Below are 22,568 nucleotides of genomic sequence, written 5' to 3'. Positions count from 1 at the left end.
CAGGGTCACCTATAGCGTGTTGGATGCTGGTAGGGTGGGTGGCAAAAGGGAAGGGGGTGTAGAGGATGGAGAGGGGGGGGGAACACATCTGTTCTGCAGATGAGAGCTGCAAAGTCATTCAGAAATGAGGGAGGGATGTAGTTGGGGCTTCCTCCCCCTCTTCAGCTCTACACCCCACATCCATCCCACTTTCTTCTCCCCAAGGAGCCGTTTTGGCCATAAGGGGGTAAAAGTCTTCTTCTCCTCCTCCTTTCCCTGGTCTTCAGCTAAAAAGCTGCCTGCTCCCCCCCCTCCCCCCCTCCCTCCCCCGGGCCTGTAGCGGTGGAGCTGTGTTTCACAGCTGCTTTATAGCCCTTTTGATTTAATTTACATGTGAGAAATGACGGCTTTGATGATATCAGTGTAATTCCAGCAGCACAGGTCCGCTGGTAAAATTCCTCATGTGGCTACTACGACTCTGGAAGAAGAAAGAGGGTGGTTTTTTTTTTGGTTTTGTGTTGGTTTTTTGCTTGGTTTTGTTGGTTTTTTTTCCTTCCTCTCTGCTGTTTTCTTTGCGCCCTGCCTCCTCCTCCTCCTCTGCCCCCGTCTTAACTTTGACAGTGACATAAGCTATCGCCGAGGAGGAAAAAAAATGCAACTCCAGCCCCACATTCTTACCCTGGAAGCAGCCATGTCCATATGGGGAGCGTTCCCCGGCTAATTATACCACCAGATCTCTCTGTTGGGAATTTTTCCTGCATAGACAAGCCTTGGGTTCTTTTTGGGCAGATTTGTCTTCCAGCCAAGGAAGAAGAAAATCCTGGCTTTCCTGCCAAAATGCCAGATGAGAATATCTGACGCTTTGAAACGGGCAGGAACTTTTCCTTGCTGAATCGCTGGGTTAGAAGACATTTCTCACAGCTCTTACGGGCAGGAACTTTTCCTTGCTGAATCGCTAGGTTAGAAGACGTTTCTCACAGCTCTTTTATTATTTTTTTGGTGGGGGGGGGCACTAAATTTTCCAGCGGCTCGGTGTATCAAACCCTCAAAATATTAATTAGGGAAGCAGGCAGAGGCAGCCTATAAGCTGGGATGCGGAGGGAGCCGTGTATCAAACCCTCAAAATATTAATTAGGGAGGCAGGCAGAGGCAGCCTATAAGCCGGGATGCAGAGGGAGCCGGATTGGAGCCCAGCAGCTGCTTGGGATCAGATAAAGCAGTGGGATACTTCGTGTCCAGGGTTTTTGGGTTGTTTTGTTTTTTTTTTTTTCCTTTCTAACCTTTGATTCCAGAAGGAAAAAACTTACGAAATGATCTCTGTAGAGATAGTTTTACTTCCCAAACGCGAGGGGAAATCTGTCAGCTTTGCCGGCTCCTCCCCGTAGGAAGGTATGCCTGTAACCCTCTAGTTTCTCCCCTTGGGAAAGGGAGGAGTTGGGGTGGCCACGTAAGCTGCCTGGCCTGATTTTAATGCCTCCCTCGGGAAACTAGGCCATGGCAGGACGGTGGTCTTTTAGGAATGATGGGTGGGAATCTGCTCTGAATTCGGGAGAGGTTTCTATGGGGAAAAGAGCTCCCGTGGTCCCGGCTCCCCAGTTCCTGCCAGGGATGTGTCCTTCGGGCAGATTCCCAGGAGATGAGGGGTGGCTTGGCATCCCATGTGTTGGCATCCCATGTGCTTGGCACAGCCCCCCAACCCCGGGGTGGGGGGGGGTCCAACCCCGTCAGGCAGTAGGGCTTTGGGCCAGATAAAAGGTCTATGAGCACCGGCGAGCACGTGGCTGTCATGATGGAGATGGAAACGGGTGATTCAGGGTTCAGTGACCTGTCTCATTAGGGTCAGTCCTGCCCGTTCCTGTCGTCATGCGTGCCCTGATGGGACGGGCTGTCACCAGGCCAGGGCAAACAAGTGTCTGGAGAGGCAAGGTGGTGTGTCGGGGTTACAGGAGAGAGCCAGGCCGAGCCAACTCCCCCGCTTAGAACTTCCTCTCTGCCCGCCGGTGGCCTTGGCTCAGAGGATCGGCTTCCCGTGCCTCAGTTTGCCCGCGGGTGGGAAGTGGGAGAGGGATAAGAGGCTTAGCAGCAGCCGTGGGATAGGATGTCTCAACTGGAAGCACATCCCTCGGCTTCTCGTCCTTCTGCTGGTCTCCAGTTATGTTGGTCTTGCCACGTCCCAGATCTGGAAGTTGAAGCAGGGGGAGATAAAGGAGGAACCCCCCTGTGGATCTTCTTGATGTTCCTCCAGTGATCCCTAGCAGGGCTGACACCAAGGGGTGGGGTATCGGGAGCAGCCCGATGATTTATAACAAAACCTTGTTTTGGGGCTGTATTTCTCTGCCACCTCTTTGTTCATTCACAAGATTTCCTCTATTGTTGTCTGCTTATGCACAAGCCCAGACCATGAGCCCACCTAAAACCGCCCACTCGTAAAACTGAAGGAACATTAAAAGCCTTGCAGCCTGCAAATGGTCTCACCAAAGCTACTGTTGGTAAAAAAAGAGTGGCTTTCAAGTCTTTTTTCTGTCATTTCTGCTGCCAGTCCCTCGTTCACCTCCTCTCCTCAGAAAGATCAGGCTCCCTCCCCCTCGGTGGAGCCAGGGCAGGCTCTTCTTGGTGCCAAGGGCTCAGCTGAAGGAATGGAGCCTGCTCTGAAAACTGCAGCCCGTGTTTCTGTTCCCTGCATTGGTAACCACCGACTTCTTGTTTTGTTTTCCCTTTTTTGCCTTTCCTGAAAATGTCCATCGCCGCCTCTCCAAGGAGTTCTCCTCCGCTTCCAGCACCACCACCACCGTCGGCACCGTCACCTCCCGGGTGACCAGGAATGGGGATGCCGTCATGGAGAAGGACTTTATCAATCATGAGGACTTGGCAGGAGACCGGGGCATGATAGACGATATCTTTGATGAGACCTACCGGGAGAAAGAAGGCCCCAAGCCCCCCATGCGATACGTCTGGAGGAATATCATCCTCATGAGCCTGCTGCATCTAGGGGGCATCTTCGGGTTGACGCTGATACCTTCTGCGAAGATCCAGACCTTGGCATGGGGTAAGCATGTTCCTCCATTTGTTTCGTGGCATTTGCAAACCTCAGATCCATTGGGTGGTATGTTTTTGTTTTGGTTTTTTTTTCCTCCAAGCCCACAGAGAAAGGAGGGAGTGGAGGTCTTCTGTTAGAAGAAGCGACTCGGCCAGATTTGTGGCAAGCTGTGGGAGGGCTTCGTAGTGTCTTTTGTAAGGTCATGCATGAGAGGGGAGGGTTTGGCAGGGGACTGCTTGGCTGCTAAAAGAACAGACTTGATTCACGGGCATTAGGCTTGGAAGTTGTAGCCACTCCTGGGGTGAAGCAGGGCAGATGTTCGGTGGAGAACTGTGACTTCCGAGCATCAGGAAGGAAGATGCTCAGGAGAACACGTTAAGGGGTGGCTGGGGTGGTACGGGGCATTAGTTGGCACGAGGCTGCTGCCCAAAGAACCATTCCTGCCCTTAACGAGGGAGGGTCAATCCCTCAGCGCCTCCACGCAGAGACAAAATACAGTTGTGCTGAGGATTAAAGTCAAGAGTTAAGTCTGAAGCTCAGGTCTTTTACCGTTCTTACAAAAGGACAGATGAGCCCCCATCATCCCGGAACTAAGCCTGACAACTTTCAAAAAAAAAAAAAATATAAATAAGCGGCTCTCCAGGCAGCGAATTCCAGTGGAAAACACAACCCAGCAGAAGGTAGTGAGGCGAAGCTCCCCTTTCTCACAGACCTTGCCCTGGGCAGGAACCAAACTTCTCCTTTGACTGCTTGAAAGGCAGCTGGGCCCGGGGCCCAAGCTGCAGGGGAGCCCTGCTTTCCACCAGCCTTTGTGTGGACCCCTGGGGGTGTCAAGAAGCCAAACGGCTCACAGTGGGGAGGTCGGGAGATTGCATCCAGCCCCTTGCCTTCCCGTGGAACACAGCATCCCGAAACGGAAAAGCGGCAGTCTCCTTTGAGGCCTGCTGGCCTGGCTTTTGGTTTCAGCGGTGCTCCGGCAAAGCGCTCGGCCAGGAGCAGCATCCTGGCCAGCCCAGCTGTGGACAGGCCCTGGAGTGATGGAACGAGTCCAGAGGAGGCCACAAAGATGCTCCGAGGACCAGAGCACCTCTGCTGTGAGGACAGGCTGAGAGAGTTGGGGTTGTTCAGCCTGGAGAAGAGAAGGCTCCAGGGAGACCTTAGAGCCCCTTCCAGTCCCTAAAGGGGCTACAGGAGAGATGGGGAGGGACTCTTGATCAGGGAGTGGATCGATAGGACAAGAGGTAATGGTTTTAAGCTGGAAGAGGGGAGATTTAGATTAGATCTCAGGAAGGAATTCTTTCCTGTAGGGGTGGTGAGACACTTGTTCAGGTTGCCCAGAGAAGCTGTGGCTGCCCCATCCCTGGAGGGGTTCAAGGCCAGGCTGGATGGGACTTTGAGCAACCTGGTCTGGTGGGAGGTGACTCTGCCCATGGTGGGGGGGTTGGAACTTGATGATCACTGAGGTCCCTTCCAACCTGGACCATTCTATGATTCTATGACAGTCTGTCACGCTCTCAAAGTCTGTCTTTGCAATGGTTGTGATCAATGAGCATCACAGCTGGACTGGGACAGAGATGGCTCCCTGGATGCCCAGATGGACTCTTTTCCTCCTGGACCATCTTAGCCTTCTCACAGGGAGAATTCTGGGGGATGAGCATCACTGGAGGCCACGGGACTCGGTCAGAAGCTGGTTACAGCTTCTGCAAAAAGTGTCACCAACATGTTCCCTGTGCAACCAGCATGGCCTTTCATGGGGGTTTTTATGAAAGAAGACTTTGCTGGACCTTTCCCTTGTGAAAACCTGACAGGCCGTGTTTTCCCCAGGGTTGGCAGGGCTGGGCAGAACGTGCAGCCTCAGCACAACCTTGGAGGAGTGTTTCAGGGCTCTGTGTCCCACCTCTGGGCTCTCAGGTGGAGGGTGGGCAGGGGCTGCTGGCTTCTCTTCCTCACTGAGCTGGCAGCCTGGGTCCTCCAACCCCAGCCAGATACCCTCAGGGCACTGGGGCGAGGAGGAAGGAAAAGGTGAGATGGGTTTACTGGTTTCATTTCAAGCTGCTGAGATGCACCCTGATTTCCAAATCCATCCAACCCTTCTCCCTTGAGCTGCCCTGAGATAATGTACACGGCCTTGAGCATCTTGATCCAGAAGGTTAATGCTGCTTTGCCTTCTGCTAAGCCCCATCTTACCCCAAAATGGTCTCTGAGGCAGTGTCTTTGCAACCAGATGCCTGTCTGGGATATCTGTATGGCATCCCATGGCATTTCCTGGGACCCTGCCTTGCCTTTTACCTCATGACCATCCCTTCTGCTCCCCTTCTCAGTCAAGTCCCATGTGAAGTGGCAGTTGCTCCCCTGCCACTGTGAGGCACTGCAAGATTCCTTGGTGGCTTCTGGAGTGACAGATGCTCTGGGAATGGGAGAAGGACATGGAATTTGAGGGAACTGCACTGTTCTGGACTGGCTGAAGATCTGTCCTGCCTTACCAAAGCTGGAGTAGCTCCACAGAGCTCCTGTGGAGCTGACACTTGTTCTGGGGAAGGACCACCCTTCCCTGCACCCTGGAGCCAAGCCAGAGCTTTCCCCTATAGTCCGTTCTCCTCCAGTGCTTACTGGAGCTGGGGTACTTTGATCCTCCACAGGTCTGGATTGTCAGCAGAGCTCCTTGCTCCTTCTTGTGCTGTCCTTTTCTTGGTTCATACCTTTCTTTAGCGCACGCAAGACATCCGTGGCTGTTGTCTTGGTGACTTTCTATTATTTTCCCAGCATCTCCCGGTAGCAGGGAGAGGGCTACGGTTCCCGTTTCCCCAACAAGGATATTGCAGCAGAGGCTTCTGTTGCTCCTGGCGATACACCATGGGCTCATGGCAGAGCAGCTCTCCCAGCGTAGATCTGGAACAGCTGGGGTTTTTCCTTGTTTCCTTGTTTGTTTTTCAGCTCGTGCCTTCTTTAGGCTGTGTACATATCATATAAAATTAACATGGCCCCAGACATTCACCGTTGTGATGCTTCTAGTGCCTGGCAGCTGATCGACCTTCTATATTTTATTATAAAGAGCAAATCCCCTGCTTATACCCTCTTCGCCCGGGCCACCATCTCCTTGATGTCCCCGTCCCTCTGAAACCAGTTATATTGGTGACTGTGTCCCCTTTTGTTTTCATTTCTCTGTGTGCTAATTCCTCTTTGTCTCTCAAGCTCTCCGGGGCCCTGCCTTCATCATTGTTTGCTGTTCTGCGTCGCTGTGTGCATTGTATCCCCGGATCTCTTTCTGGTACGGAGCTGCCCAGAACGAGCTGGGGTTGTTGATCAGGTGAGAGCTCCCCAGAACGAGGGCTCTCCACAAGACCTGTGGCTTTCTAGCCAGCTTCCCTTTTTATTTATTTACTGCCTTCTCCGCTGCGCTTGACAAGAGTCTTGCGCAGTCTCTTCAGGGATCACAGGGCAGGTTTCACGGCGTTTGCCAAACGACATAGAGACCCAGCCTGGAAGGGCAAGGATGCAAAGGTGATTGGCAGCTTCTTCTCTAACTGCTCCAAGCCTCCTTGGAAACACAATTTGCAGGTTGTCTTCCTGGCCCTGGGGTGCAGCAGCTCAATGATATTTGTGTTAACCCCTCTTGGCTTGGCCAACAGTCTCTATAAAACGGTGATGTTCCTCTTGGTGCGGTGGTCTAACAGCCCCCCCAGCTCCCTGCTATGCCACTGGTGGCCAAAGCGTGGGCTGATACCGTTTTTGGTTTTTTTCTTGCTGCTGCATCATCTTTGGATCAAGGAGCATCTTGCTGGATAATTCAGGCAACTCTGACAGTGCTACTCCCGAGGGATGTGTCCTGCAAAACGCTTACAGAAGTTTTATGTTACTTTCCCATCAAGACTACTGCTGAGAACACCTCTCTAGTGTCCTCTCCAGGCTTAACTAGCAGGTGGCCTGCTTCTCCTCCAAGCGTGGAGGGGAAAGCAGGCTTAACTAGCAGGTGGCCTGCTTCTCCGAGTGTGGAGGGGAAATTCTGATTTTTGCCAGACAGGGAAGTTGGGTTTTAGCAACAGTAGCTCCTACTGCTCCTCACAAACGCTGTTCTTCATGCAGCCTACACGTTTTCTCGCTCTCACTATCTTTCTCCTGAGAGTAGCACAACCCACCTGGCCAGAAGGACTGGGAGACAAGGAGGGAACAGTCCAGAGCTGTAGTTTTCCTTCGCACTGAGCAGAAACCCAAGGACACCTGCTGGAGCAAGGACACCTCTCCATGTAAACATCCACGGTGTTGACTGCAGGTGACAATGCCTTTAGCACATTCCTGGCTTCCCATCGTAACTTGAGGTCTGAATCTGGGCCCTAAAGGAGTAAAGGCTCCTGAGTCATATAGACATGACTGAATCTGGAATGTTTTGGGATTTATTTTTGGAGCACTGAGTGCATGTTACTGCCCATGGCCATAATTCTTCGTATTCCAGTTGAATGGGTCATTGGGAGCATCACCTGTAAGTTGCCAGTTTTTTGGAACTTGAGTACTTCAAAGCATGTTGGGGAAGATGACCTGGAAACCTCAGCTGACGGAGCCCCTAAGTCCTTCAGTTTGGGGCAGCATCATGGGGCAGCATCACGGGACAGCTGTGACAATCTGTGAAAACTTTATTTTACCATCTCTACTCTCTTTCCAATTTCATTCCCAGTGGATGGTCTTGGAGGAGCTTCTCCCCTGTGAGATGCTGATTCCCTGGCTATGCCATGATCGTCACTGTGCCTGTTTGCAGGGATGAACCCACTGAATCTGTTTTCCATGAGGCTTTTTAATCTTATCGTCTATATCCTGTCACTACAACAGCTCTTAGGTATGGCTGATGGGGCTAATAGTCCCCAGGTAGGGTTTGGGTTTCTGTGGGGCTGGGTGCTATGTAGGCATAGACTGAAAATCAGCTCCTTTCCCACAGAAAGAGTCTGCTCCTTAGATAAAGTACAGCCTCTGGATATGGGCAAGAGACAAGGCAACAGGGGATTTTAATTAGAGAGTTGTGACCGTTGTAGTGACCTGGGACACAGCTCCAGGAGAAGTCAATGCTCCCTGCTGAGGTTCCTGGGTTTTGGATGAAGGCTGTGACTGTTCTATGCCAGGGAACCCAAAAGCAGTGGGTACTTTTCCTAATTTTTAACAAAAGCTTTCAGGCTTTTAACAAAAATTTCAGGCAAGGCTACCCAAAAGCAAGTACTGGGTTTTTCGTTTTCTGGGCCTGTTGGTGTCCTCACCATGTCTCTTTTGTGATTCCTTGGGCTCACGGATATGTCTTCATTGCTGGTGTCATCTTTTCCCGAGCGGGATGCCCACAGGCAAGTTCTGGAAATTGCCTGTATAAAAGAGATACAGATCTTCCTTCTTGCAAAGCTTAAACACCACAGTCCTCAGCCAGAGACATCTTCCTGGAGGCTTCTTTTTGCCAAAAAAATTCCTGATCAGCACGTGAGGATTCACCAGAGAGGGAGGCCTGAACTCAGGGCTATAAATAGGGCCTGTACTCACCTGACCTGGCATTTACTTTTCTTGAAGATCATGAAAGATTGCACTTCTGTCCCCAGCGTGCCATTAATTCATGCCTACTTGTCCCACTGTGGAGAATTGGGTTGCAAATTGCCCCACACATCCCTTGTAAACTGCTGTGCTTTATCATGGACTCCCTGCCTGGTGTTTTTCATAGAGTCTCTAGGGGTTGGAGTTTAAATCCAGGCTCCTGGATACTGCTCCTCAGCTCTGCCATAAACTGCTTGTCGCCCTTGGAAAGCTGTCTCAGCTACTGAGGTGTGCACCGTGGGCATAAAGTTGCCCAGAGGTTTTATGAAATGCGGTTTGCAGGGTGTAGCTGCTTATATTTCAGGGAGAATGGTGGTGAGTCATGCTCCTGCTGCTTGTAGGCACCGTCTGAGACATCCAGGAGCGGGTTTTGTTGTTGAACCTCAGTGTGGAACCAGAGAGGTTCTGCAAATCAGTCATATCTTAGGTGCTTTTTCAAGGTTTGCTCTTCTGTATGAATCTGTGGGGATAGTGACTGATTTTTTTCAAGGTTTGCTCTTCTGTATGAATCTATGGGGATAGTGACTGATTTAAAATCATAGAATGGTTTGGGTTGGAAGGGACCTTGAAGATCATCCAGTTCCAACCCCCCTGCCCTGGGCAGGGACACCTCCCACCAGACCAGGTTGCTCAAAGCCCCATCCAGCCCGGCCTTGAACCCCTCCAGGGATGGGGCATCCACAGCTTCTCTGGGCAACCTGTTCCATTGTCCCAGGAAAGAATTCCTTCCTTCCTTCCTAAGATCTAAACCAAATCTCCCCTCTTCCAGTTTAAAACCATTACCCCTCGTCCTATGGCTCCAATCCCTGATCAAGAGTCTCTTCCCATCCCTCCTGGAGCCCCTTTAGGGACTGGAAGGAGCTGTAAGGTCTTCTTGGAGCCTTTTCTTCTCCAGGCTGAACACCCCGGACTCTCTCAGCCTGTCTTCATAGGAGAGGTGCTCCAGGCCTTTGATCACCTTCGTGGCCCTAAAATGAGTCTTAAAGTCTAAAACCAACAGGGAACTGGTCATGAGCTGCTTCATAACTTTCAAGTCAGCACCATGGGACTGGGTGAGACCTTTAAGGTGTCCAGCATAGGTGCTTTGCTGTCAGGAAGGCCAAAGGAGACCTGAACCAAACGCCATGCTCCTCCATACCAACCCTTCCAGGTTTGCTCAGGTCATGAGCTGCTTCATAACTTTCAAGTCAACACCACGGGACTGGGTGAGACCTTTAAGGTATAGGTGCTTTGCTGTCAGGGAGGCCAAAGGAGACCTGAACCAAACGCCCTGCTCCTCCATACCAACCCTTACAGGTTTGCTCCATCACCTCTTCCAAAAGTCAGATCCTGCTGTGTTTGCGTGCGTTTTCATCCCTTTTCATGCCCTATAAATCAGGTATGACCTATAAATCAGTGACCACTTGTCTTCTCCAAGGGACCAGATGTGCTGGTCCCAGGCTTGCACTGAAGGGGAGGCCAAGGGAGAAGATGAAGGTGGGGAGTCACGGTCAGATCAGCAGATGGGGAAGGTCACTGTTGTACAGTAGGATGGGAGCGAGAAGGGTTCACTCAAGTTTAAGGGGCCAGAAGAGGATGTTAAATCAGCCGGGACTGGCTTTTAGAGGGAAAGAGATTAAGTGTGGAATGTAGAAAAACAAAGAGGAGGTGACAGAAGGAAGAAGGAGTGGGAGATGATAGGAAATAAAGCCTGGATTATTTTGAATGAAAGAACAGGGCAACAATGCCTTGCACGTGCCTCACATCTCTGATTCCAGGCAAGCTTTTGGCAGAGTGTCTATTTTCTTGGTTAAAGATAAGCTTGATTGGAGCCATTTTGCTGGGCTGAGTGGTATTGTCAAGCATCCCAGCAATTCCTGTCCACAGATTTACATGTGAGGATAAGGAGCTGTGTTAATGATACATCCAATTGACTGAAATCTGAAAATTTATACCAAGGAAAGAGTTTTCCCCAGGGGAACTGGGAAGAAGGTGTTTCTTCCCGCAGGATGGATCTCTGCAGAGATGTGCTCCCTTCCCTCTCGGTGTGTGAACTTGGAGGGCAAACCAACTGTTGAATGCCCTCCGTCTTTCTGCCAAACTTCCTGACCCTTCCTTCCTAGAGAAGGAGTTAATTTTCAGATCCCGTTTTCTTCTTAGCCCCAGATTCCTAATGTAATGCTGCTCTGACCCTCTTGGGGATCTTTTCTCCATTTTAGGTCTAGGACCTAAAGATGCTGGAACCCCAGGTTAAATTCCAGAGGTCCCAGGAGGATATGTGGGAACACAGAGACCAGGGCAGATCCAGAGGGAGAGGGATGTGGGTTTTTTTACTAGATGCCAGAGGGACAAGGAGTTCCTTGCCCCTTTATGTCCTGTGTGGAGAGGGAACTCATGAAGCAGCCTCAAAGCTCAACTGGGCCCACCAATGTCTGCCTCTGCGACAAGTCTTGTGAGGGGGAGCTTCCTCCCTTGTCAGAGGTGAAGAACTGAAGTGATTTGCCCCACATTGCTTAGGAAGCCTGTGGTGGCTTGGGTACTCTCGCATTGGTTTTTATTGTCCCAGTCTGTGGTCTCCATGCGTTCCTCTCTCGCTCGTACAGGTTTGGGGAAGCCTTTGCCTTTGTGTTGCTCTGCCTGAAACTTTGCTGCAGGCTGACTTGCTCTAACTGCCCCAACTCTTTCTTTTCCTCTCCAGCTGTCCTGTGTTTCCTGGTGAGCGCTCTGGGGATAACAGCTGGATCTCACCGCCTCTGGAGCCATCGGTCCTACAAAGCCACGCTGCCCCTGCGGATCTTCCTGACTATTGCAAACTCCATGGCCTTCCAGGTAAGCACCTCCTCAGTGTGCCACTGGTCCTCAGAATGAAGTTCTCCTCTGGAATGCCTGTCTCAGGCAGGGGGCACAAGCTGATGGAGAGGTTTCTCTGTCCTATGAACTCTTGTTCGGAAACAGCTTGCCCTTTCCAGCTTACACAGCAGTGCTAGAGTCCATCTCATTGTCTTCATCTTATCTCATCAGAGGGTGACTCTGAGACAACTGGGTGGGAGAGGATGAGAGGTAATGGTTTTAAACTGAAAGAGGGGAGATTTAGATTAGATACTAGGAAGAAATTCTTTGCTGTGAGGGTGGTGAGACACTGGCCCAGGTTGCCCAGAGAAGCTGTGGCTGCCCCATCCCTGGAGGTGTTCAAGGCCAGGTTGGATGGGATTTCGAGTAACTTGGTGTAGTGGGAGGTGTCCCTGCCCAGGGCAGGGGGTTGGAACTGGATGATCTTTGAGATCCCTTCCAACCATTCTATGACTGTTGGACAAGATCAGGGGTTGGAAAGCTCTCCAAAGCAGGAATGTACCCTTCCCTCGAGGTGTGGTCTCCCTCTGCTTGCTCCAGGTCCTATGAAAGACGTGATGAAGTGCTAAGTGCTCTCCTGGTGTTTGGGTTGCCTCACCCTCCTCTTGCTGCAGGGCTGATAAGGGGAAGGGGGGGGGGGACATCTGCACAGCCCGTGGAATTTGCTGCTGCAGAAGGACCAAGAACTTGTTGAAGTTACGCAGTTTAGGGGGAAGCTTCTCTGGTTCAGAAGAGTGATACTTAGGAGAATAACCCTGTTGTAAGTCACACCAGTGGCTTCCAGAGAGTCATCTCAGATCAGTGATATTTCGAGGAGAGGGCTGGGCCCATTCAGAGTGGCACAAGTGACTGCAGGCGGCTGATAAGCACCTCAGGATATTGCCCAACCACTCACAGTGAGAGCACTTCACAGTCCACAAAGCAAACAGAGCGACTGGGAGGTCCTTGGGGACTGTAGAAAATAGCAGAGATGGCCCTTTAGAAGATGTCAGAGTGAAAGCCCAGATAGGCATAGCCCCGGAAAATCCTGGTGGTCTCTGGGGTGTGCTGCTGTGAGGCAGCTCTGAGGGCACTCCGTTCCTCCAGCTGTACTTGAAGGGACTTCATCCAAGCTTGCTCATCTGTAGGAACTACTCGGGAGGGTGACAGGGTGCAGCGCTTCCTGCTAGAAGGTGGTGAGCAGAAAAGTATCAGTGGTGTGCCCCTAAAAAATTCTCCAGCTCAGGTAGGGGGGGAAAGTCCAAGTGGACCAGGTATTTTGGAGACGTTATCTTCTTTTTCCCATTGTGTGGCCACAGAGGGTATCGCTTCATTGACACGTAATCAGAACAGGGTGTGGGTGAATCATAGAATCAGAATTGCCTGGGTTGTATCTCTCAGATCATCTAGTCCAACCATCAACCTGACACTGATAAGAACCGTCACTGAACCATATCTCTAAGCACCACATCCACCAATCTTTTAAATACCTCCAGGGATGGTGACTCCACCACTTCCCTGGGCAGCCTCTTCCAATGCTTAATAACCCTGTCAGTGTAAAATTTTTTTCCTAATATCCAGTCATCTAAAGACTTTCTCCACCACTTCCCTGGGCAGCCTCTTCCAATGCTTAATAACCCTGTCAGTGTAAAAATTTTTCCTAATACCCAATCATCTAAAAACTTTGTAAAACACCATGGATCTTCCTAATGTCTGTTAGTACCAAACCAGCATCTTTGAGGAGGAAGGACCAAGCTGCTAATTCCACCTCCTGGTCCAACACTCAGCACAGGGATGGGATGGGTTGCTGTGTATTAGTCCTCTACAAAGACCATCTTTCATGGGGTTATAGGGCAGAGGGGGAAAGAATTTGCTGAGCTGTTCCTGTAGGGGATAGGACAGACAAAGATGAGAGACAGAGAGATATTTCAGCTTCAATAGGAACTAATCCAAAGTTTTACTGAAAATTCACTACCATGCCCTGTGGATTATTATTTTTTTTAATAGTTACTTTTAATGAGATGAAGAGAAGGTTTATTTTCAATTTATCTGTTTCCTGTTAGTGGCAGCAGCTCTAAGATGAGACCAGTGACTTTTAAGGCCAGAGGAGACTCTTGATTATCTTATCTGAGGTCCTCCAGAAAATGCCTGTTGGCTGCTCAGAGACCTGTGACTCATGATTTCAGAGAATTTGGGACTTCTGCCCCTTATCAACTCCTCTACCTGTGAGGAGATTTTGGGTCACAGATGAAACATGTCACAGAATGGTTTGGGTTGGAAGGGACCTTAAAGATCATCCAGTTCCAACTCCCTGCCCTGGGCAGGGACACCTCCCACCAGAGCAGGTGCTCAAAGAATCACCTCTTTTTAGTATGGGTACGGGTTGTGTTCCTTTGCTTACCAGATAGGAAAGGCTCCTGGCCCACACTCTTCTGGGGGAATCCTGAGTGACCAAGTTCTGACTGACATCACTGAGGGTTGGTGGTACTAGTTGGTGCTCGGGATTTGGCTGGGAGGAAAGCAGCAATTTGGAAAAAATTGGAAGTATTTGGAAAAAAAAAGTGAGAGTTGAATGCTGGACTTGTGTCTATGGTTGACTTATTCCATGGCCTGTGGGCAAATCATTTTATCTCAGCTGAAGGAGACGTGGTTATGGCACTTGAGGTGGACTTGAGGAGTTGTGTCTCTGCTACAGGCTCCCTGTGTGGTTAAGTCACTCGGTCTTTCCAGGCAAGAAATAGGGATGATTATGCCACTTCCCTACCTTCAAAGTGTTTTGAGGAAAAGTCCTATGTACTCAGGAGATTAAGGAGCCTCTTGGGTAATACAGGCAATAGGGGCGTGCTTGGATCTCTCCTCTAATGAATGGTGTAATACATGGCTTTAAGCACATCACAACCTTGGTATAAAGGAATGAGCACAGGCTCATTAAAATCTATTCTTAACACTGGCCAAAACAATCATTTCTTCATACAGATGATGAAAGCTTTGACATTTTCCAAACTGTATTGATTTTGCAGCTTAAACAGAACAGTTATGGGGCTGGAGGGGAGGGGGGCTATTTTTGAAAACTGTCATTGAAATGATGTGTTTATTCTGTTTGTAAAAAAAGGGGCCGTAGTTTTAAGACTGATTTCCAATGGGGGAGGAAAAAAAAAAGATTAGAAAAAATTGCTCCCAAGTTAAACAGATCTGATTTGGCAATCCTGTGAAAAGCCAAGGCAGGTTGACCCATGGAAAAAATGTCATGGCGAAGGGAAGGGGCAGGTCAATCAATTCCAGCTGGCACCGTGGAGGGATGGGGATGAGTGGCCAACAAAAGCTGAGAGTGAGAGGGGGGAGGCTACAGAGTGGCCAGTGAGGGCCAGCTATTGCAGGGGTGGGGGGACAGGCCAACCAGTGGGAGCCTGTGATGCTGGAGAGGAAGTGCAAACCACAGCCTCAAGTCAGCCAATTAAATAAAATAAATAAATAAAAATAGGCAGCCCAGAAAAGAGGCAGATTTCAAAGAAAATTGAAGTGGTTGAGCAAAGAAGACCCAAACTTTGTTTTAAAACCCCAAACCCGAATGAAAGATAAAATGCCTGATGCAAGTTCAAGTCAATGGGATTTAGGTGTCTGAGTGTTTTAGGGCCTTTTGTTGATTTGAAGGGGACATCTCCAGCCCTGCCCCTAAGTCTCCACTCCTCTTGCCTTGCAGAATGACATCTACGAGTGGGTCCGGGACCACCGCGTCCATCACAAGTTCTCTGAGACAGATGCAGACCCACACAATGCCATGCGGGGCTTCTTCTTCTCCCACATCGGCTGGCTGCTGGTGCGCAAGCACCCGGACGTCATAGAGAAGGGCCAGAAGCTGGACCTGAGCGACATAAAGGCTGACAAAGTGGTGATGTTCCAGCGGAGGTGAGTGGTGGCCCAGCCCAGAAGCATGTGGGATGGAGAAGGGACCCCTGCAAATGGAATGGAGACCCCAAGCGCCTTTGATGGAGCGTGAGGGGATTGAGGGCATCATGTGAATCTTTGATGTGCCTGAGGTTTTGCTGTGGGATGAACTGTGAGATGAACCATAGCCCTCCACCCCCACTTAAAGGGGCTACAGGAGAGTGGGGAGGGACTCTTGATCAGGGATGGGAGCCGTAGGACGAGGGGGTTGGAACTGAATGATCTTTAAGGTCCCTTCCAACCTGAACCATTCTATGATTCTGTGATAAATGAGCTCCTCTCCTGTAGGAATGAGCTGCCTCTCCTGTAGGAAGTATTTAGGAGCTAGTGGTACCTCCTGCCCTTCCACACCCCTTTTTCTTGCCCGCCTACCCTCTAGCATCTTGCCAGCATTGGGCTGAGCTTCCCACCACAAAGCACCTCCACACCTGCCTTCCCACAGCCCAGCTGCTGCTTTGGCTGGCCCAGAGCCCACCCATGGATGCCTCCAGGCCATCCTTGGAGATGTTGCGGTGCACCTTCCAGGCCATGCCTCTGCTCTTCTCCCATCAGTCTCCTGGAAACAGCATGGTGAAAATGGGGAAATGAGAGAGACAGTAACTGGGAAGGATAGTCTTGACTAACTGGTGCCTCTGGGATGGGGTATCTCTCAGCTGTCTGGGTCTACGGATGCCTCCAGGCCATCCTTGGAGATGTTGCGGTGCACCTTCCAGGCCATGCCTCTGCTCTTCTCCCATCAGTCTCCTGGAAACAGCATGGTGAAAATGGGGAAATGAGAGAGACAGTAACTGGGAAGGATAGTCTTGACTAACTGGTGCCTCTGGGATGGGGTATCTCTCAGCTGTCTGGGTCTACACTGGGACTGATCCCCAGAGGAGGCAAGCTTGTCACCAGGGCTCCAGGGATGGGGGCTGAATCCATATAGTTCAGGAGGTCACTAGAAGGTCCCTCACTCAGGAGGTCCCTAGTTCAGTCCCGAACGAACCAAGCAAGGTTTATGGCTTCCCTCCTGTTTGTGCCTGGGATTTTTCTTGTGGGTCATCAGAGTGGTTCAGCTTCCTCTACTCCCATCCCTCTGGTTTGAAAGACCCCACATGATCATCTCTTTGATGGAGTAGGTGTCCCTTGCTTACACTTGTTGGTGCTCTGTGGGACTCTGCAAGCATGGAGTTGCCTTTGTGGGGGCCAACATAGCTGGGAAGGAAGTGGCATTTGAGGCCAAAAGCAGCAGCTGGTGTCTCGTGGTGGTGGGGACGTTGCTTTGTGCATGTGTTAGATTGAGATGGGGAGAGCTGGACTTGAGTTTGAGTCTCTTGCCCAGTGGTAAGACCTGGGAGTCTTCAGGTGTGGCTTCTGCACATCCAGGACAAACGTGGTGGTGGGGACGTTGCTTTGTGCATGTGTTAGATTGAGATGGGGAGAGCTGGACTTGAGTTTGAGTCTCTTGCCCAGTGGTAAGACCTGGGAGTCTTCAGGTGTGGCTTCTGCACATCCAGGACAAAAGATGCAGGGGTGCTGAGGGGTGAGGTATTTCTTGATTTTTTTTTTTTTTCCCTGTAAAGCTGAGTATGACTCCTCCAAAGGGAGGACAGAACCAAGCCTTCATGTCCTGCCTCTGCCCACTGAGCCTTTTCCTCCTGGTCCCCTTCCTCTCCAGATACTACAAGCCCTCGGTGGTGTTGCTGTGCTTCGCGCTGCCCACTCTGGTGCCCTGGTACTACTGGGATGAATCCATCGTCATCAGCTTCTTCATTCCAGCCATCCTGCGCTACACCATAGGGCTCAACGCCACTTGGCTAGTCAACAGTGCTGCCCACATGTTCGGCAACCGGCCGTACGATCAGAACATCAACCCACGGGAGAACCCCCTGGTCAGCCTGGGGGCCCTAGGTACGTTCAGCATCCCTGTCTTCTGCTGCGGGGTAGACAGTAGAGTGGGGATGGTCCCTTGGGCCTGTAGCTGCTTCTGTGATTCCAGGTGTCCCCAGGTCCCCCTGTGCCTTTCCCCACCGGCCTTTGCCACCTGGGGGTGTTTCCCAGGCGGGCCAGTTGAGTACACAAGGGCAGTGGGGTTATCAGCTCCCCCCCCAGCCTCTCTCCAGGCTGGAAAGGACTCTGCTACACTTAGCACCTCCTTATCTCGATAGCAATATTTTATTTGCCCTGCTCCAAGGTCCTTCTGCCCTGTTCTCCAGGCTGGAAAAGCAGTGTGTGCCTCAGCCTCTGCTTATCTCTCTTTAGATTTGTCAACTCGGAACACCAGCAGATGCGCCTTTGGACGTGTTTGCAGGGCAGCTGGGGGTTTTGGGGGGGGAGGATGAGGCAAGTCCCATCATCTCATGTGTTTTTCCTGAAATTCTGGGGACCTAGGAAAGTACACCCCATGGTCAGCGTTGGCCCTGACCTGTTCTCCCAAGCCCAGATCCTCAGCTGGTTCACATGTTTGTACGTCACTGAGGCTGCACTCATTCTCACCACCAAAGGGTTTTCTGCTCCCAGATTTTCAGCAGGGAGGGATTTGAGCTGCAGAGACCTGGGGAGGGGGTAGGAGCAGGAGTCCAGATGATGCCATTGAAGGGATGAGCACTGAAGCCAGGCTTGACACTGTCCCAAGCAGAGGGTGATGGGGGTGGATCGCTTACTAGAAGTCTGTCTGCATGATTCCCATCTGGAAATGCCCTTTGGATTAGGACTGCTGGTGGTGTGGGAGTATGGACTGGTCTGGCTTGTTGGGCTGGTGGCTCAACCACTACTAGAAGGTTTCTCGAGGTGGCAGAGGAGAAGCCGTTAGGATTCCCCTGGTGTTTTGGTGCAGTCAGTGAGCCAGGGCCTGTCTCAGTTCCTCGCCACACGCTTCTTTTCCTCTAAAGGCCCACAGGTCCTCTATGACTGTCGTTGCCTCATTTGGGCCAGCCTGGGCACGCTAGACCATGCCCAGATGGGATGGGGTGGGTTGTAGAGAGGTGAAATTCAGCTGAGAGGAGCCTGGCTTGAATCCAGAGGCTGTTTTGAGGAATGTGGTGCTTTGGGCCAAGGTACAGGGGCCTTCACCTGGAGCTCTACAATATCCTCTCCCCCGGTGGTGTTTTGCAGGAGAAGGCTTCCACAACTACCACCACACCTTCCCCTACGACTACTCCACCAGTGAGTTCGGCTGGCGCTTCAACTTAACCACAGCCTTCATCGACCTCATGTGCCTCCTGGGGCTGGCCAGCGATCGCAAGAAGGTCTCCAAGGAGGTCATCCTGGCCCGGAAAATGCGGACTGGAGATGGGAGTCACAAGAGTGGCTGAGTTCCTGCTGTCCTTCACACACACATCCACACCTCTCCTTCCTCCTTTTTTTTTTTTCCTCCTCCCTTTCTCCCTTCCTGACCCCTCCGAACACGCTGGACAAAGGTTTAATGTTCTGTTTACTAACTACTGAATAATGCTACCAGTTTGCTTAAGATAATGATAATTGAGTTTTAACCCCCGCCCCCCCTTTCCTCCCCTCGCCGCCTCCCCACGCTGTATTTTACGTGATGTATTTAAGATCTAGGACTCTGCCTTTATAACACGAGGCCACCCCTTTCCCTCCTCTCCTTTTCCTCCCTGTTCTTTATCTCCAGCCCCTCTTATCCCATCTCCTGCTTCACGTCGTCCCGGTCTCTCCCTGGCAGAGGAGCTGGTAGGAAGCAGCCCCGGGGGGAGGTCTTTTTTGGAGTTTTAAGGGAAGCCTGTACCAGCCAGCTGAAGAGTTGAGCCAAAGTCAGTGACCTTCTCCCCACCACCTTGCTCCCCCCCAAAAAAAAATTCCTTCCTCTGTCCCTCCCCACCTTTCTCAAGGGCTGCTGATGGATGTGGCGTGGCTGAACCCCCAGGGAAAAGCAGCCCCGTCCCCTTCCCTCGCCATTGGAAAGAGTTGTCTCTTTCCAGGATGTCTCTTGGGAAGCCTTCTCCTCCGGCTCCCCACCGCACAGCCTCTCTGGGTGGGGAGAGGAGAGCCCCCAGACTCTCTCAGAGCTCTGGCCAGGGCCACCAGTGGCTTGGCGTGGGGTAGGGGACACTGGTGGCAGCAGCAGGCACTGGAGGGGGGAGCCTTGGTGGCCTTATTACCTCCTCCCTCTGGTGTCACAGCCACCTTCCCTGCACTGCCTGCTGTGCCACCAGGGACTGAAGGCTCCATGGGGCTCTGTGCCACCCCCCCAGAGAGCCACAGCGAGGAGGGGGACAGATGGGGGGGTGCCGTGGGGTGGCACCAGCCCCGGGGTGGTTTTGTTCGCCACCACCGCTGAGATTTTTTTTTTTTTTGCCAGCAAAATGGGACTTTGCCAAAATATAGAGGGCAGGGAGGGGGGAGAAGGATGTAAACCAAAGCCTCCACCGCTGAGCTCAAGTTGCTTTACGTGCTGGAGAAACAGGGTCCCCACTGGGTGGCCCGGAGATGTCCTGGTGTCCTTGCCTCTGCCCCCTGGGAGCAGCTGCAGGGGTAGAGAGGGGTGAAGGTGTCTTCAGGAGCAGGTTTCTCCATCTCCAGGGGCTCCACTCAGTTGATTAACAAGTGCCTGAGAAACACCCACATGGGGCCAGGCATCGCGAGGGGCTCGAGGGAGAGTCAGGACCTCAGAAGGGGTGACACTGCCACCAGCGTGGGTCACCTCTGGGCTTTCCTGTCCTAGGTGGGTCCACCCGGGGTGATTTTCCATTCCCTGGCTCCTCTTGAGGGAGTGGGAAGAGGGGAGGCAAAAGCAGCTCCTGGTTAGTCCCTTGGCTTGCTCCTTGGTGAGCCATCTGGGGCCACCTCGCTCCGTCACCGGCAAGGGTGGCTGGTCCTGCAGAAAGGTCACTTATGTCACCAAGCCAATGTGGGCACGCAGCCGGAGGGTGGGCTGGGGAGCAGGGGGTCGGGGAAGAAAAAAAAAGAGGAAAAAAAAAAAAAAGATAAAGTCCTTGTGGGTGTTGTTTCCTGCAAGTTGCCAAGAGTTGGGGTTAGGTTCCGGGCGTCGTGACCTCGAGCCCCTCACTGGGCTGAACGTGCTTTTTATCCCCCCCCCTTAACTCTCCCCGTTATTATTAATTTTTTTATTATTATTATTATTACTATTAGTTGTAGCAATAGTGTTGTTTTCGTTGCTTAAATGCATCAAATCGGGAGCTGGAAGAAAGCACAAGAGGTTGGCCAGAGCGAGGTGATGTTGTTGGAGTTGGTGAGGGGGGGGGGGGGGGGGGTTTGCAGCGTGCCCCCCACCCCATCGTGGGGCAGGGGCCGGGGAGGGCAGAGATGGAGTGGACCCCAACTTCCTCGCCTGGGCTCTGCCACGCAGCAGCCCCCGGCAAGCTTTCACGGGAGCTTTGCTTTCTCCTGCCACTGTGGGACTCGCCAGGAGATCTGAGATGTTCTCCTCACCAAGAGCATGCTCGTTACTCAGACAAAAAAGAAGTCCTCCTCCTCTCCTTTCCCCCTTCCTGCCACCACTGTGGCCTTGTTCTTGCTCAGCAATGGGGACCCCTTGGGGTTTTGAGCCATCGGGAGCCACGGGGTCTCCATCCAAGAGGTACCACAGGGAGGAACGGAGCGGGGAACCTTTCATTTGCTGGTGGCAGGAGATCCGTATTGCTCCAGGACAGGAGACAAAGGGGGACAAGGCGAGGAGAATGATTTCCTTGCTCCTGGTGCCCTTAAGACGTGTGGTGTGACATACCCGAGGGTAGGGAAGGGTGCCGTGACACACTGCAGTATTTCACACCCTCTCAGAGGAGAAAAGCAGGGTTTGACAGCAAGGGTTCCTTTCAAATTTCAAGTGCTGATTTTTGGGTCCAGAATCTGGAATTGCGGTGGAAGCTGAGGAGCAGTAACCAAACAGTCCTGGTGTTTGCCCAGTCACTTTAAAGGTAGATTGGCAAATATCTCTGGGTGCCTTAAATCTTTCTTTAATATACATAGGAGTATCGACAGCTATTTGCCGTACTTTTTTTTCTTCTTTTTTTTTTTTTTCCTTTTTGCTGACTTACGAACATTCGAGGGGTTTCTTAATTATTTAATTGCCTACATTGAACTGTGGGTGCAGGTGATTTTTGAATGTATTTGAGTTAGAATTTTTGTTAGACTAAGAAACCGATACAACACTTTAAGTAGAACTTTGTTTGAGATTAAATATATATATATATACACACACCTACCTATAAATATATATATATATATATTTTTGGTGGCATGTTTGTATCCTGGACGCGTTGTCTGTATGTCTAGCTTAAAGGAGTCTGTGGGAGGGTGGAAGCAGAGGAGGCAGCAGTGGGACCTTGTTCTCCTGGGACCCGTTCCCAGCTTCGCTACTCGCTCGCTGCGTGATTTGGGACAAAAAGTCACTTTTAAAAAAAAAAAAAAAACAAAAAACAAACCAACAAAACGCAACTCTCCGTGCCTCAGTTTCCCCATCTGTGACGGGGGGGGGTGTGTGCTGAGGCTGGCTGAGGAGGGGGAGGCAGACACACACCGCTGCTGGCAGAAGCATGGACTGGTTTTGTTTTCCAAAGACCGTTTTCCCAGCCCCGCTGGTATGGCTGAAGGGCAGACGTTCCGAGCGTTGGGTTGTTGGAGAGGGGAAGGGTTGGAAAAGTTGAATCTGCACATTGTCTGAGCTCTGTCACTGTTGAAATGTGAGTAGGATACGAATTTTTCACAGCTTAGGGATTTCTGCATAGTAGTATCTCTGTTTTGTGTACTGGAAAAAAAAAAAACCAACAACAACCAACAAAACAACCTTTTTTGAAATAATTTCTACTAATATGGAAACAGACATCTGGTTATGCTGATCTGAAATTTTATTTGTTCATAATAAAAATGTTACTTTAAAAACCTTGTCGGATTGAAGATACACAACGGGCTGGGTACGGTACGGCACGCCACGCTCCGTGGGGATGGAGAACGCTATGTGCTCCCCTTCCCAAACCCTCTTTCCCTTCCAGAACCGAGGAAAGGGAGGAAAAAAATAAGAAAAAAAAAAAAATTAAGAAAAAAAGAAAAACTGGCTCTTTAAGCGGCATGAATGAGCGGATTATAATGGCTTTCATACTCCATGGCAGCCGGGGCGGCACACCCCGGCAAGGCTGCCCTTGCTCCGTGGGGTTACTGCAGGTTAATTCCAGCCGGGGCCTCTCGCCAGAGCCCTGTGGCTGCGGGATATGACATGCAGCATAACACGTAATACCGGCAGCCCCGTCTCCCCGGCCACCGCCGCCGCGTCAGGCGGGTTCCTTCC

General features: G+C 51.3%; 1 protein-coding gene across 1 annotated transcript in view; it reads left to right on the top strand.

Moving 5' to 3' along the window:
* The window catches only part of SCD (stearoyl-CoA desaturase (delta-9-desaturase)), a 22,191-nt gene extending 1,500 nt beyond the window's left edge, over positions 1-20,691 (top strand). The window contains exons 2-6 of the mRNA XM_014956355.1: positions 2,737-3,025; positions 11,253-11,383; positions 15,084-15,289; positions 16,986-17,218; positions 18,422-20,691. Coding sequence (XP_014811841.1) covers positions 2,737-3,025; positions 11,253-11,383; positions 15,084-15,289; positions 16,986-17,218; positions 18,422-18,621 — 1,059 coding nt within the window. The 3' untranslated portion in view covers positions 18,622-20,691. The remainder of the gene's footprint in view (positions 1-2,736; positions 3,026-11,252; positions 11,384-15,083; positions 15,290-16,985; positions 17,219-18,421) is intronic.
* Positions 20,692-22,568: the final 1,877 nt, after the last annotated feature.

Source organism: Calidris pugnax, unplaced genomic scaffold, assembly GCF_001431845.1.
Source record: "Calidris pugnax isolate Ruff unplaced genomic scaffold, ASM143184v1 scaffold196, whole genome shotgun sequence".
Lineage (NCBI taxonomy): Eukaryota > Metazoa > Chordata > Aves > Charadriiformes > Scolopacidae > Calidris > Calidris pugnax.
The sequence above is the reverse complement of the archived record's forward strand: the minus strand, read 5'-3'. Positions and strand labels throughout refer to the sequence as shown.